This window comes from Neofelis nebulosa, chromosome 11 (assembly GCF_028018385.1).
Source record: "Neofelis nebulosa isolate mNeoNeb1 chromosome 11, mNeoNeb1.pri, whole genome shotgun sequence".
Lineage (NCBI taxonomy): Eukaryota > Metazoa > Chordata > Mammalia > Carnivora > Felidae > Neofelis > Neofelis nebulosa.
This window is the reverse complement of record NC_080792.1, coordinates 59766572-59780992: the sequence shown is the minus strand read 5'-3', so window position 1 is coordinate 59780992 and position 14421 is coordinate 59766572. Positions and strand designations below refer to the sequence as shown.

General features: G+C 37.0%; 2 protein-coding genes across 6 annotated transcripts in view; one reads left to right on the top strand and one right to left on the bottom strand.

Moving 5' to 3' along the window:
- Positions 1–14421, top strand: part of PPP4R1 (protein phosphatase 4 regulatory subunit 1) — a 66299-nt gene that overhangs the window by 24525 nt on the left and 27353 nt on the right. For all 5 annotated transcript variants that reach the window (XM_058692704.1, XM_058692703.1, XM_058692702.1 and 2 more), the window contains 6 exons: positions 1190–1332; positions 3781–3927; positions 6866–6973; positions 7111–7176; positions 7852–8010; positions 12121–12248. In XM_058692704.1, the coding sequence (XP_058548687.1) occupies positions 1190–1332; positions 3781–3927; positions 6866–6973; positions 7111–7176; positions 7852–8010; positions 12121–12248 (751 nt within the window). The remainder of the gene's footprint in view (positions 1–1189; positions 1333–3780; positions 3928–6865; positions 6974–7110; positions 7177–7851; positions 8011–12120; positions 12249–14421) is intronic.
- On the bottom strand, positions 2223–3322 carry LOC131490392 (transmembrane protein 69-like). Its single transcript, XM_058692709.1, is given in 1 exon segment — positions 2223–3322. A coding segment is annotated over 1 exon segment (750 nt). The 5' UTR covers positions 3168–3322; the 3' UTR covers positions 2223–2417.

The following is a 14421-nucleotide window of genomic DNA, read 5'->3' as shown; positions in this document are numbered from 1 at the left end:
GAAGATTCTTAGCTTTGTAAAATGCTAGTACATTTTCCACTGATACTTTCATTAATTTCTATTTGTTGAAGTCAGAAATTTCCTCTGGCCCCATGCATGCATATTTACCTTAAAGTAACTTTAATAATATAATCATTAATAGGTGCCAAAGTTCTAACAGGGTCTAATATGGTGAATTGTATTGATAATCCATCATGTCTATGTATGTCTTAGTCATTTGCATTTCTTCTATGAATTAATTGTCTGTATCCTTATTTTCTTTCTTGTATTCATTTGAACAGTGGATTCTTGGTTTATAGTTATTAATACTTTGTTATGTGTGTATTTTCTCCCAGGCTGGTTTGCCTTTTAACTGAGTATGGGACCTGTTGTCTGTATTGAAGGCTTTATAAAATGGAATTAGTTGGTCTCTTGGTTGGTTTGGGGGTTTTCTTTGCCTTTGAAGGGCTTCCTGCCTCAAGGTGAAACATTTTTTAAAATGTTGTCTTTTAGTGCTTTTGATCTTTAAAAAAAAATAATAATAAAGTTTGGAACTTTAATTCACTTAGAGTTTAAGCTGTGTAGTATAGGAATCACCCTTTTTTCCTCACATAACTAGCTGATTCTCTGCCATTACTCTTAGACACTTCCCTTTTGAAACCACACTTAAATGTGCTCTATTTACTTGGGTCTCTTCAGGTTTTTTGTTTTTTTGTTTTTTGTTTTTTTTTTTTCCTCTAACTGTATTGGTCTTCTTTAATGGTCACTTACCATTTTAGTCATAATTTTAACTATAAATTCTCCAGGCAGTGATTAAATTTATTAGGAACCAGTCCTTATGGCTTGTCCTAAGAGGCTCTTAAATAGTTGAGTTTATAGATAATCTATATTTTGTTGATGTGAATATTGGATATTTAACCCCTAGCATATGTGGCACAACGTAGGTGATGGATGAATTCAGTCATGATAGGAAATGATTGCATACTCCGTGTGTTGTATGAAAATAGAAGTGTGGGATGGGAGTCGGGTCTTCTTTCACTCGTGCGTTGACCTGCCTAGGATTGTGAAAAGGATCCCAGAGTCAGGGAACATTTTGTAAGCCCTTTGAATGCTGAGGATGGAAGTCCAGAGCTTTCCTAGTCTTAAGCCCATGCATAGATTTTGTTACTGTGGGAGAATGTGTTTGCTCATATTTCTATTATTTCAATAGAGCCAACTGTGAGAGCAGAGCTGATGGAACAGGTGCCTCACATTGCATTGTTTTGTCAAGAAAACCGGCCTTCAATCCCATATGCTTTTTCCAAATACTTACTACCTATTGTGGTTAGATATCTCGCAGATCAGAATAATCAGGTAAGAGTGCCATTTATGTGTTCTTTTTTTTTTTTTTCCAGGTTTATATTCTTTAAGTTTATTGATTTATTTTGAGAGAGTGAGCAAGCAGGGGAGAGGCAGAGAAAGAGGGAGAATCACTTGCAGGCTCTGCACTGCCAGCAGAGCCTGATGTGGGGCTCGAACTCACAAACCATGAGATCATGACCTGAGCTGAGATTCAGTCAGACACCTAACCAACGGAGTCACCCATGTGCTCCTACTGATTTATAGTCTTCTGCCAATTAAATTGTTTTTCCTTTTTTTAGAAGACAATCTCAAGAGACTGTTTTCAAGTTAGAACCTAAGGTGTTGCTTCTGTTTTTAAAAAAGCTTCTGAGTTGTGTAACCCAGCTTTACTTTTCCTAATTTATACATACTTGTGACTTTATTTAAAAATTTTTTTGACCAGCTGATGATATTTGAAGATGGGGTTGTGTCTATAAAAATTGGATACAAACTGGAAAATGTGTCCAGCTTTTCTTTGAATATGGCTTTCCCCTTATGATACTGCTCCCTACTGACTTTTAGAGCCACAGATCCTTTCAGCTCATATAACTAGATTACACCAGATAAAATGAGCTTGGAAATGCAATTCTCAGGGCCAATTGCAATGACAACCCCACAACGGAACCACCTATTATTTTCAGACACTCATGGATACAGAGTTTTCCTCTTATGGGAGAATATGCATGTCTTTTTTCAATGATCATAAGGCTCTAGCAAAAAGGATTTTCATTTTTATCATTTTATATGTATATTTTTTCATTTTACGTTTTTCAAAACAAGCAAAACATTAAAATGTTATGTATAATTCATACACACTGAAAGCTGTAACCTAAAGTGAAAATGATTTTCACTGAATTGTTAGGGATTTTCAAACTCTTATCAAGTAATTCCTAGGAAATAAAGATTTCTAGAAATGAAAAAAAAAAAATCTGTGAATAAATAACCACTGATGGGGAACAAAAGCTAAACAAGAGAAGAAGAAAAAGGTGATGCCAAAACACAACTTTACGAGGCTTGTAGCCAACATGCTAATGTTATCTACAAAGTAGTTTTTATATTTATTCTACTTGACCAGGCTTCTTGAGTCCTTTCTCTGGATAAATATCTTTAACTAGTAAAGTGATTACAAATGAAAGCAAAGCCACTAAAGTGACTACTATCTTAAGGACTTTGAACCAGTTGGGATAATGTGGCAGGAGAAAAAGTTCAATGTGTAATGCTATCCCCAAACCTATTATTACTGTGACTATAGCTTCACTGAGTCTTTCAGAAATAAGGAAGGCAAATCATGAAAACAGAAGAGGAGGCGTACTACTAGCTAAACTGAGGAAGTCTGGTTTGGCTGTATTATCTTCTGGCAGAGCAAAACCCCATTTGATCCCTCCCAAGAAAGATAGGAAACTGGCTCCATAAGCCATCTGAGCAAAAGCTAATAAGGGGATATAAGTCTTTGCCATCACCATGACCAGTGGTGGAGCAACAAAGGGGATTACTCCTGCCAGAATTATGTATAATACTGGCTTTGGGCTTTCAAGCAGGAAAGTTATGGTGCCTGGTGGCTTGGTTGGAAGGACTTCTTGCTTCTGCTGCTTCTTAAAGCTGCATGGGGAAGTATGATAGTATTGTGTCTTGTTCATATACACTGGAAATGAGAAAAACCAAGGCCCTGGCAACAAAGGGGAAAAGTTTTGCTGGAGACATGTCTTGAGAGAAAGTGTTTCTATTCTGCTGGTTCCTAGTCGGAATGTGAAAGGGTACTTCAGCATCTTTGAAGATGCCTGAGAAAACTTCTGGATGAAATGAAGCATGCTGGGTCCAATTGAAAGTCTTGCTCAGGAAAATGCCAGGCAATTCTGATTAATTCATTTTTATAGCTAAGTGGAGGGGCTGAATCAGAAGTATGCTGTTGCCACCTTGGAATCGGGAGATGTAAATAAAGCTGAGCCGCCAGAATAGCCAGGTATTCAGGCCATTTATGTGTTCTTAATGGAAATTTGTGTAGTATGACGTATGTAGAATGGCCTACCCTAGGGGGTCTCATTTGAATTTTTTTTTCTCCTCCACTCATCATTCCATTTTTTGAGATGACCGTTTGTCTTAGACAAGAATACATTGAGAGTGTTGCAAATCTAGGGAGTCTCCTTAATGCATTAGAGACAGTGTCATTTGCTGCATTCTCCCGCGGTACCCTCATGGGTGTCCCTCAGAAAGTTTGCTGATTTGTGAGTCACCATTTGTCATATCACAGTCTGCAGGGGTTCTGTGTTTGCAACAGTTGGAGAACATAGCCGTCAGTTTTTATTTGCAACGTTTTGCCACTTACGGATCCCTTTGAAATGAAAAGTTTTCCGTTTTGTGAAAATCAAGTGATAGAGTTTTGTTGTGTCTGTACTTTGTTAACACTGCTGATTTTTTTCATAGGTAAGAAAAACAAGTCAGGCAGCTTTGCTGGCTCTGCTGGAGCAGGAGTTAATTGAGCGATTTGATGTGGAGACCAAAGTGTGCCCTGTCCTCATAGAGCTCACTGCCCCAGATAGCAACGATGATGTGAAAACAGAAGCTGTGGCTGTAAGTAGAAGGCATTTTTTTCTGTTTAGGTAAAAATAAGTCACTATATTGACAAATAATGATGGCTCAAATATTACACTGCATTCTGTGCTATGGAGTTTATACATATTAAGTATCAAAGTAACCACAGATCATTAAAAAGGGCTAGAAAGGGACATAGGCATACAAAAAAGGTCCATGTTCTTCGGGCTCCATATTATGCTTTGTACCTGTGAATTAGAGGGCTCTATCACTGAGCTCTGAGGAAGCAGATATGCAGCAAGAGAGTAAGAAGTAACTATAAATTCATTATTATGGAAAAATAAGATGGGAGAAATAATCAGTGTAGTTAAAACAAAAACACAGCCCTGTGTTGGGTGAAGAAACATTTGTGAAACTCTAGTTGCTGCCATTGAACACTTTCTGAGCACTGTGTAAACACAGAAGAAAAAAAAATCTTACCTCCTGCCCTTGACAGTCTGGTCTTTCAGAAAAGAATAGTCAGGTGAGTAGTTTTATGATCTATGTGATACAAATTGTGATTATAAGAAAAATGCACAGATTAAATCATTATGTGCATAACAAAGTCAGGTATAATAAGTCCATCTAAAAATTCAAATCTCTTTGGGTAGTGAGAGTTTACTATTTAAACCTAAAATAATATAATTGCACTTTTGTTGATATAAAAAAAATTATACCAAAATTGTATTGTGTTTCTGGATCATTAGAAGAATGAATTAGGTCATCTCTCTAGTCCCGTTTCCTTTGGAAATTTCTTGATTCCATTATTTTAGACACACTGTATAAGTGAATAATAAATTTAGGCACTTTTCAGTAATACCATTTTAATTGAAATGAAATTCGCATAATAAAAAACTGCCTTTTATTTTTTATTTTTTTATTTTTTATTTTTATTTTTTCTTTTAATTTTTTTTTTTTTAACGTTTTTATTTTTATTTTGAGACAGAGAGAGACAGAGTATGAACCGGGGAGGGGCAGAGAGAGAGGGAGACACAGAACCGGAAGCAGGCTCCAGGCTCCGGGCCATCAGCCCAGAGCCTGACGCGGGGCTCGAACTCACGGACCGTGAGATCGTGACCTGAGCCGAAGTCGGACGCCCAACTGACTGAGCCACCCAGGCGCCCCATTATTTTTTATTTTTTTAATGTATTTTTGAGAGAGAGAGAGAGACAGAGTGCAAGCGGGGGAGGGGCAGAGGGGGGGCGGGGCGGGGGGGGGAGACATGGAATCCGAAGCAGGCCGCAGGCTCCCAGCTGTCAGTGCAGAGCCCGACATGGGGCTCAAACTCATGAACCGTGAGATCATGACCTGAGCCGAAGTCAAACACTTAACTAACTGACTGAGCCACCCAGGTGCCCCCAAAAACCGCTTTTTAAAGCACACAGTTAAGTTAGCATTTAGTACATCCACAGTGTTGTACAACCGGCACCTCTGTCAAATCCCAAACATAGGTTTTATTTTGTTTTGTTTTGCGTAATTTCACAAGTTCCTCAGTAAAGGAAATCAGTTTTTGGGGAACTCAGCAGAGTTTAACTTGCTCTTTTATTTTTATTGGATTTAACAATAATGAAACATGGTAACTGTAGTAAAAAGACTGTATTTAGCAGTAGTATGAAACCCAGAATTCTTTTACCGGTCGGTTTATTTAGGCATGTTTTGCATTCCCTGGTCCTAATAATTGTTCTCTGTCTTGGGAATAATTCTTTCTGATGAATTTAATTATGCTACATCAGTGATACAGTATAACTTTGGATCTTTAGAATTTGAAAATGCTTAGAAATAGTAGGGAGTCAAAAACAAAACTGGTTTTGGGGTTTGGGAGATTTCAGATGTTATCTCCAGTTCTGAGGATGCTGGGATTTTGATGGGGATAGTGTTGAATCTGTAGATCAATGTAGGGATAGTTGCCCACCTAAAAATCCGTGAGCATGTAGGTCTCTCCATTTATTTAGGTCTTTTATGTATCTCATTAGTGTTCTGTAGTTTTGGGTAAACAGAACGTATGTATTTTGTTGAACTGTGTTTCTTAACATTGTTGTCAGTGATATTGCTGTTAAATGTTTTCAGTTCGTTGCTAATTTATAGAAATACATTTGATTTTTATGTTCTGACATAAGTGCTGTAAACTTCCTAAGTACACTTATTTGTCTGGTGGCCTCTTTGTAGATTCCTTGGGGTTTTCTAGCTAGATAGTCCTGCCGTGTGTGAATGGAGTTTTCTTTCTTTGCAATCTCTATTCCATTTACTTCTAATCCTATTTGTATGGCTAGGAGTAGATGTAATAGATAAATAATAATAGGCCATCAGATTTCTTTCTGTACTAACTGGGAGAGTGGGGAAGGGGGATTTATTTAAATAACATTGGGCAGGTTTTCAAACATAGTTCATTCTCACTTTGCCTGGTACTGCGTTAACTGAAACTGTGCGTTGGAACCGTGTCCTTGTCTTCCGTGGAACCAAGGCAGTTCTCTTGTGCACAAGTTTCTGTTAAAACGGTACTTTGCAAGGTAATGACTGCCTCCAAATAAGTCTTAGCAGCACAAATATACTAAATCCACATTCTTCTTATGGATAATCTTTCCCGTTGAACAGTTACCACTCATTTTCTTACTGGGAAAATGTAGAGGATTCTGCTTTTAAATTATCAGGCAAAATGATTAATAAGATTGAAACTATAGATGAAAATGAAATTTTTCAGATTCTCTCTGGGTTTACTGTGCATTTAGTAATTATTGATTGATTTTATTGGTAGTAGTATCTATTTTTCTGTCTTCAACTTGGATAAATGAGATGAATGTTTTTTGTGATGTTTGCGGTGTGATGCCATATCCTATTTTATATTTCCTGAAGTATATACTTTTAACAAGTTAGCAAACTTAACTGGAAAAGTCTTAACTTGAAGATATTTTCAGTGTGCTTTTGTTCTTATTCATTTTAGATAATGTGCAAAATGGCTCCCATGGTTGGGAAGGACATTACAGAGCGTCTTATCCTCCCTAGGTTTTGTGAGATGTGCTGTGATTGCAGAATGTTTCATGTTCGAAAGGTATTTTTTAGGCATTTTGTTTGTTTAAGAACATGTGGTTTTAGTGGTTACTGTATTGATATGTGAAACGTAAAAGATTATTTTTAAAGCAGTGTATTTGTAATATTTTGAAATGTCAGTGATGCTTTTGTTGGCAGGTCTGTGCTGCCAATTTTGGAGATATTTGCAGCGTGGTTGGCCAGCAAGCTACTGAGGAGATGTTGGTAAGTATTGCAGAAATAAAGGGGTAAATAAAGGAGCAAGCAATACAGTACAGAGTCACACGTGAATTTGCAGTGCATACATTCACCCCACATTTTATGAACACAATTCCGTGAACGTAAACCAGAAAGATAATATGACCTTGAGAGTTTAAATTTCTGTAATCTGGGCCCTTGAATTGCGTTTAGATGATGGTTTGTTAAAACCGAATGTACGTGATGCGTAAGAACCATTGATTTGTTTTTACCTCTCCCATTTTCTATTAAACAAATCAGTTCTTTCTTTATTCAAACAAGTCCGTAATTTGACTGCAACTCTCAAGTATTTCAGTGACAAATTAAACCTACAGCTTGTTATTTTTAAATGGTGAGTACATGGGATATACATGCTTAAAGTAGAAGTTAACATACTTGAAGAGCTTCTGAAGCCATCTGTTAGGCAAAACAGTTTAGGTACAAGCTTTTGAATAACATTTAACCTTTATTTGTTGGGTTTGCCCTTGCATAGTCAACATTGTTGTGAATTAGGTGTGATTTATTTAAAATTACTGAGTGTTAATGCTACATGGTTTTTCTAAATTGTTATAGGAAAATCTAATATTTTAAAAACAGAAAATGAAATAAAAGTAACCACTGAAACCTGGTTTGTCTGCCTAACAAAACCCTATCCTTGCATAGCTGCCCAGGTTTTTCCAGCTTTGTTCTGACAACGTGTGGGGAGTCCGGAAGGCTTGTGCTGAATGCTTCATGGCGGTTTCCTGCGCAACATGTCAAGAGATCCGGCGGACTAAATTGTCAGCACTGTTTATTAATTTGATCAGTGATCCTTCACGTTGGGTAGGGCTTTGTCTAATTATCATTTTTGGAAAATAATACATTTTACATAAAACATGGTTTTGATTTCATAATTTAAGAAACAATTTATTCAGAGTATGTTATTGTTAATACTTTTAGGAATAGGCAATAAGTAAACTACCGTATTACTTTTGTTTATTAAACTGGGCAGAACTTCGGTACAGATGTAAATCATGTTCATTCTATTGATATGTTGTGGTATATTGATTTTCAGATGTTAACCGACTTTTAGTAAGTCTTACCTGGTCATAGTGTAATAATTCTTGCTGTGTTGCTGGATTCAGTTTGCCACTATTTTGTTAGGGGTTTTCATAGTTTTGTAAAAGATAATGGTCTGTAGCTTCCTTGTGATGGCTTTTTGTTTGTTTTCTTTTGTTTGTTTTGTTAACACAGTAATGCCTCATAAAACAAGTTTAGGAAGTACTCCCTCCTCTTCTATGTTTTGGGAGAATTTTCGAAGAATTGGTGTTCTCTTTTAAATGTTGAGTAGAAATAAGTGATGCGATCTCAGTTTTAACTTGTGTGCGGTTTTTTTGTTTTGCTTTGATTTTGGGTTTTTTTTTTTTTTTTTACTACTCGCTTGTTACAGGGCTATTAAGTTTATTTTCACTTGTTAAAGAGTTACTCAGATGATTTCTTCTTGGGTCAGAGTTGATAGTTTGTCTAGGAATTCGTCTGTTTCACGTAAGTGCTCTAATTTGCTGGTATATGATCCATAGTACTTACTTCATAATCTTTGTATTTCTCTAACATTAGTAGTAATATCCCTTCTTTTTGACTCTAGTAATTTGAGTCCTGTCTCTTTGTTTCTGCTAAAGGTTTTTCTGTTTTCTTCAGCCTTTTACAACTTTGGCTTCACTGATTTTCTCTAAATTTCTGTCCTCTATTTCATTAACTTCCACTCTAATCTTTATTATGCCCTCTCTTCTGCTTGCTTTTGCTCTTCTTTTTCCAGTGTCTTGAGGTAGAAGATTAAGTTATCAATTTGAGATCATTCTTTTTTCTTTGAATTACCATCCAGGGTAACTGGCTTTCAACCTGAAGAGCTTCCTTTCATATTTAACGTAATGTAAATATGGTAGCAGTAAATTCTCAATTTCTGTTCATTCGGGAATATCTTTATTTTGCCTTCGTTTTTGAAAGATAGCTTTGTTGGGTATAGGATTCTTGGCTAACGGGGTTTTTCTCTGAGCACGTTGAATGTGTTGTCCCCACTGCCTTCTGGTCTGTCTCTCCTGTTTTTGCCAGGAAATTAGTGTTTATTGGGGTTCCCTTGTAAATGATATGTCACTTTCCTTTTGCTGCTTTCAAGATTTTCTTCTTGCTTTTGACTCCTGGCATTTTTACTGCAATGTATTTATAGATCTCCATTGGTTCATCCTACTTTGTTGAGCTTCTTTGATGTGTATGTTACTGATTTTTAATAAATTTGGGATGTTTTAAGCCATCATTTCTCCAAATACTGTCTTTTCCGACTCTTCTGGTATTCCTATTGTACATATGTTGGTACACTTTATGTCCCACATTTTCTGAGATTCTGTTCATTTTTCCTCATTTTCTTCTTTCTGTTCTTCATCTTGCCTAATCTATAATGATGCACCTTGTGTTCACTAGTTCTTTTTTTCTACCAGTTAAGATCTATTTAAGTTTATGTGGTGTTTTTATTTCAGTTGTTGTACTTTTCAACTCTAGAATTTCCATCTGATTCTCTTCATGAACCTGCATTTGATAGGACACTGTCCTCATACCTTGCTTTACTTCCTTAATCCTGCTTTCATTCTGTTCTGTCAATAATTTATAATGGTCACTTAGAAGTTTTTTTCTAAGTCCAACATCTTACAGTTCCCACACATAATTTCTATTCCCACACATAATTTCTGTTCCCTAACTTTTCCCCCAGTGTATGGATCATACTTTTTTGTTCCTTTTCATGCCTTTTATTTATTTATTTTTGAAACTGGTCATTTTAGGTAACACAGCAAATTTGGGGACTGGTACCCCTCTCTGGGGCTACTTATCTGCTTAGTGACCGGCAGGAATGCTTTAGTGGACTCTTATTCCCTCCCCCCCCCCCCCCCCCCCCCAGGAGGCGCAGCCCTGGGCATGCCCACAGCCACCCTGGGATGACCGCATTTTGGTGGGAGTGGGAGTGGTGGCTGCCTCGGGGTGGGCAGCCAGAGGTACTCTTGGCTCCTCTATTCTGGAGGAGGGGACTCATAAATTGGGGCAGGGGCCGTATTCTGAGTATTCTCATGGCCCAGTGTTCTGAGCCAGATCCAAGGTAGAGCTTCCATTCTACCCATAGGCGTTGTTCAGAAGAAGGGAGCCCCTGCACCCACTGTACTTGTCCAGGACCTGGCCTCAGCATCAGGTAGCTGGGGCAGGAGGAGAAACCTCAAAATCCCTCTGGCTAGAAGCTAGAAGAGAGGGGGCCCAGTGTTGCTGGCTGCCACAGTTTGGAGTAGTGGTTTACCTCCCTGGTTCAAATACCACAGACTCTCAGTTTTTTTTTTGTTTTTGTTTTTGTTTTTTTTTTTACTGAATATTTACAGATATTTTTGAGTAGCTATTCCTTCTTTTGTTGTTTGCCTGCCCCTAGGACTATGTCCTGGGGTGTTAAATTGTGGGTTTTTGGAGGTCTTTTTTCCCCCCCGATTTCAACCATTTCACTGGTCAGTGGCTCTCCTATGTTGTCACACCTGAAATAGATCTCAGGACCTTTCCGTATTCAAATAGACTCTACATAAAGGGAAAGACTGTTAAGCCTTAGTACTATTTTAATGTTTTTTAAAAAATGTCTTACATGAGCTTGATAGAAAAGATTATATAGCTTATTTGAAGTTTTTATTTTGAAACTTTATTTTATCATTGTTTGCACATGCAGTATTTCCTGGTAATTTGGGAATGTGTTTATATTAAAATGAAGGATTCCTTAAATCTGTCATTTGAGGTATATGTAAATCCTAGGCCTATTTGGGACAAGCTCAGAGTTTTAACAGTATCCAGAATAAACTACACTCATGCAAAAATAGTCTTAAAAGTTACCTTTTATGTTTTTATGGAAGTAACATTTACCATACAAAGGGGAAAAAATCTGTAAGTTCACACATACACTGCTTTTTGCTGTCTTTTTTTTTCTTTTTTCTTTTTTTTTAATGTTTTATTTATTTTTTGAGAGGGAGACAGATTGCAGGCTGGGGAGGGCAGAGAGAGAGAGGGAGACACAGTGTCCGAAGCAAGCTCTAGGCTCTGAGCTGTCAGCACAGAGCCCGATGCGGGGCTCAAACTCACAAACCGTGAGATCATGACCTGAGCTGAAGTCTGGTGTTTAACTGACTGAGCCACCCAGGTGCCCCACATAATCCTCATTTTAAACCATGGAAAAAGTATTGGTATTGATATGCCTCAGGGGCAGGATCTTAGAGAAATTGGTTTGTGGTTTTTCTCCCCTCAGAGTGACCTCTGTCAGACTGTGTCCATCCTTCTGCTTCCTCTCATGAATCCTCTCTTCCCCCAATTTTTTTTTGTGATCTTGATTGCAAAAATAATACAGAAATACAATATAAGATAAATAAAATTCTATAACCTTTTTTCAGTTTTCCTACTTGGGACATTCATGGATAACAGTAGTATGTGTACCCAGTTTTTTGTGAAATAGTATTCTATTTCTGATTAAGTCTGTAGTTTTGGCACATCTGTCTTGTTTCCTTTTAGTGAGCAAATTACAGTCTTTCCTACCAGAAAACATGAAATGGATTATCACATTTTTTTACTTTATTGCCCTGTATTTTCTGTTTGGCAATCTTGGTTTCCTTGAGAACACTGCAGTACTTCCTTTAGTCCCATGCAAATGCTCTATGGGCTCTCATATTCATATTCTAACGATTGGAATATTCAAGCCAGATTTTAAAGTTGAAAGTAAAAAAACAGAATAGTTTATAAAGAATCTTAAATCCTAGCTGAAGAACGATTTATAGTTCTGAATCTGGGAGAGTTGTTTAGAATACCTTACTCCTGTCTTAACCATACTTCAGTATATGGCCAGTAGATTGTTAATAATCCCTTATTTTTACCTCCTCTTTTTCTTCCTAGGTTCGCCAAGCAGCTTTTCAGTCTTTGGGACCTTTCATATCTACTTTTGCTAATCCGTCTAGCTCAGGCCAGTATTTTAAAGAAGAAAGCAAAAGCTCAGAAGATACATCAGTAGAAGACAAAAATAGGTATGGTTTCTTCAAACTTTACTTTCCAGCTTTATTGCCTGTGAACAGATTTCCATTTCCTCTGTTTCATAATAAATGTTCTTTTTGGAGCCTTTGCTACTTGTCTCGATTGTAAAAATGGGTAAATATTTTTGAAGAGCTGTATTGTAAATGCATTTGTTAAATGCCTCTGGTGATTTGTGTCTTAAATGAGAAGATGAAGATGCATGTAGCGGTGAGTTTGACCCTGGCCGTGGAGACACGTGTAAATGAAAGCTAGGATAGCTTTTTAATCAGTAAGTTTATTTAACAGGTTACTTACCGAGTAAGCCATCTGCTGACATTTAGAATAGACGGAGTAATGATTGTACAACCTAAAGAGTAGTTTTTTAAGGAATAGAACCTAATTTGGGAATATGTTTTAGCATATAGTCCATTTCTTACTATTATTTTTCCTTTCAGTCAGTTAATTTAATTGTGGATCTTGAACTCTGCAGAATGATGATTATCTCTCATGGAGGGGGAAAGCATTGTAATGATTAGCACCAAATTAATGTGCTTATTAACTAGAATATCAACTGTAAATTAATAGGGCAGCTAAGTTTTAAAATACAAAGGACAACTCTGATTTTTTATTTTTAAACCTTTTTTACATTAAGACATTCTGAGTTTTAGTTTTTAAAATTTATTATATACTTAGGGGAAAAAATTCAAGCCTAACTTGGTGCATGGGAAATATGCACTTCACAGGTGTGCACTTGAAATAATTTAGAACCTGGTTTTGAAACGGTCCCTACTATAATGCTTAAGTTGCCATAGTGTCTTGTCCCTCCCTTGTCATGATGCTAATGGACATTTTCTTCTGTAGGTCTTGATACTGTGATATTTGCTTTCTTGGTGTTTTGATTTGGCAGTTCTTCCTTTCTTCTCTGCTGCCTTGTTTTACCTTTTTGCCCGTTCTCCTACTGTCCTGCTGAATAGCCAAACAAACCTGAGGTACTGTTTTTTGTAAAGGAAGAAAATCACTCTAAACCTGTCTTCCTAGCGAGCAAATTCTGTCAGTTCTTTTGAAAAACAGCTGCTGCAAGGAGTTTGACAAAAATGATGATGGGGGCGGGGGGGGAAATGTTATCTGTTTTTCATTTTTAAAGTCAGTGTTCACTGCCTTGTTCACTACCTAATTGTACAAAGACTATTACATAAGTTTTATTTATTTTTAAATCTGGAGAGAGTTTAGTAAGTGAAAATATGAATTTACAGAGAATTGTATAGGTCAGGGGTCAGCAACCTTTTTCCCAAGGCTAAATAAATATTTTCAATGTCTGCCACAACCACTCACCTCTGCCCTTGCAGCATGAAAGCAGCCATAGACAGTGCATAAATAGATGGGCGTGGCTGTGTTCCAATAAAACTTTACTGACCAAAATAGTGTGGCTGTCATGGCCAGTAGTTGTACTGACTGTTGGTGTAGAACATTATTGGAAGAGCTGTGTGAAGGTAGCTATCTTTTACCTGCAAACCTTAATTAATTCCTCTTCCATTGTAATGAAGCATGTCTTAATGTCAAGTCAGTACTATTTGTAGCATTGGGTTTTCACTATATTGTCAGACTTGATTGAATCGTGTTAACGGTATAGGGGAGGGAAGAGAATTTGCGGCTAAGGAGGGAGTTGTACTATAAAAGCTTTTGTGTAGTTTTACTTCCTGACTTCAAAAAAAGTAGTCCCCTGTATTACTCATGTCAGAACCATTAGTTTGTTTACCCTCTCTTAATTCTATACTGGCTTTGGTTTTAAGCTGTCGTAAAACTTGTTTTGTTATTTAGGATTGATTGGTTGATTACGCAGAAATTAATTGAGCACCTACTATGAACCAGCTCCTGTAGATAGAAATCAGGAACTTGGTTCCTGTTCTCAAGGTCCTCTCAATTTTCCTGGAATTCAGGTCTTACAAAGTAAGCAAGTTTTTGACAGCCTGTTTCCACTACTATTTATTTATTATATAGTTTAATCTGATTCTGGAAACATTCAATATCACTTAATACTTTGAAGCATTAGTGGATTTTAAACCTCTGACTTTATATACCAGATTTATCTTTCACTCATCCTAGATCAGGCTATTAATGCTTTGAAGGTATTAATAAAGGCTGCTTCCAGAAGCAGAGTTAAACGTTTAAATTTGCATTTTTAAATTA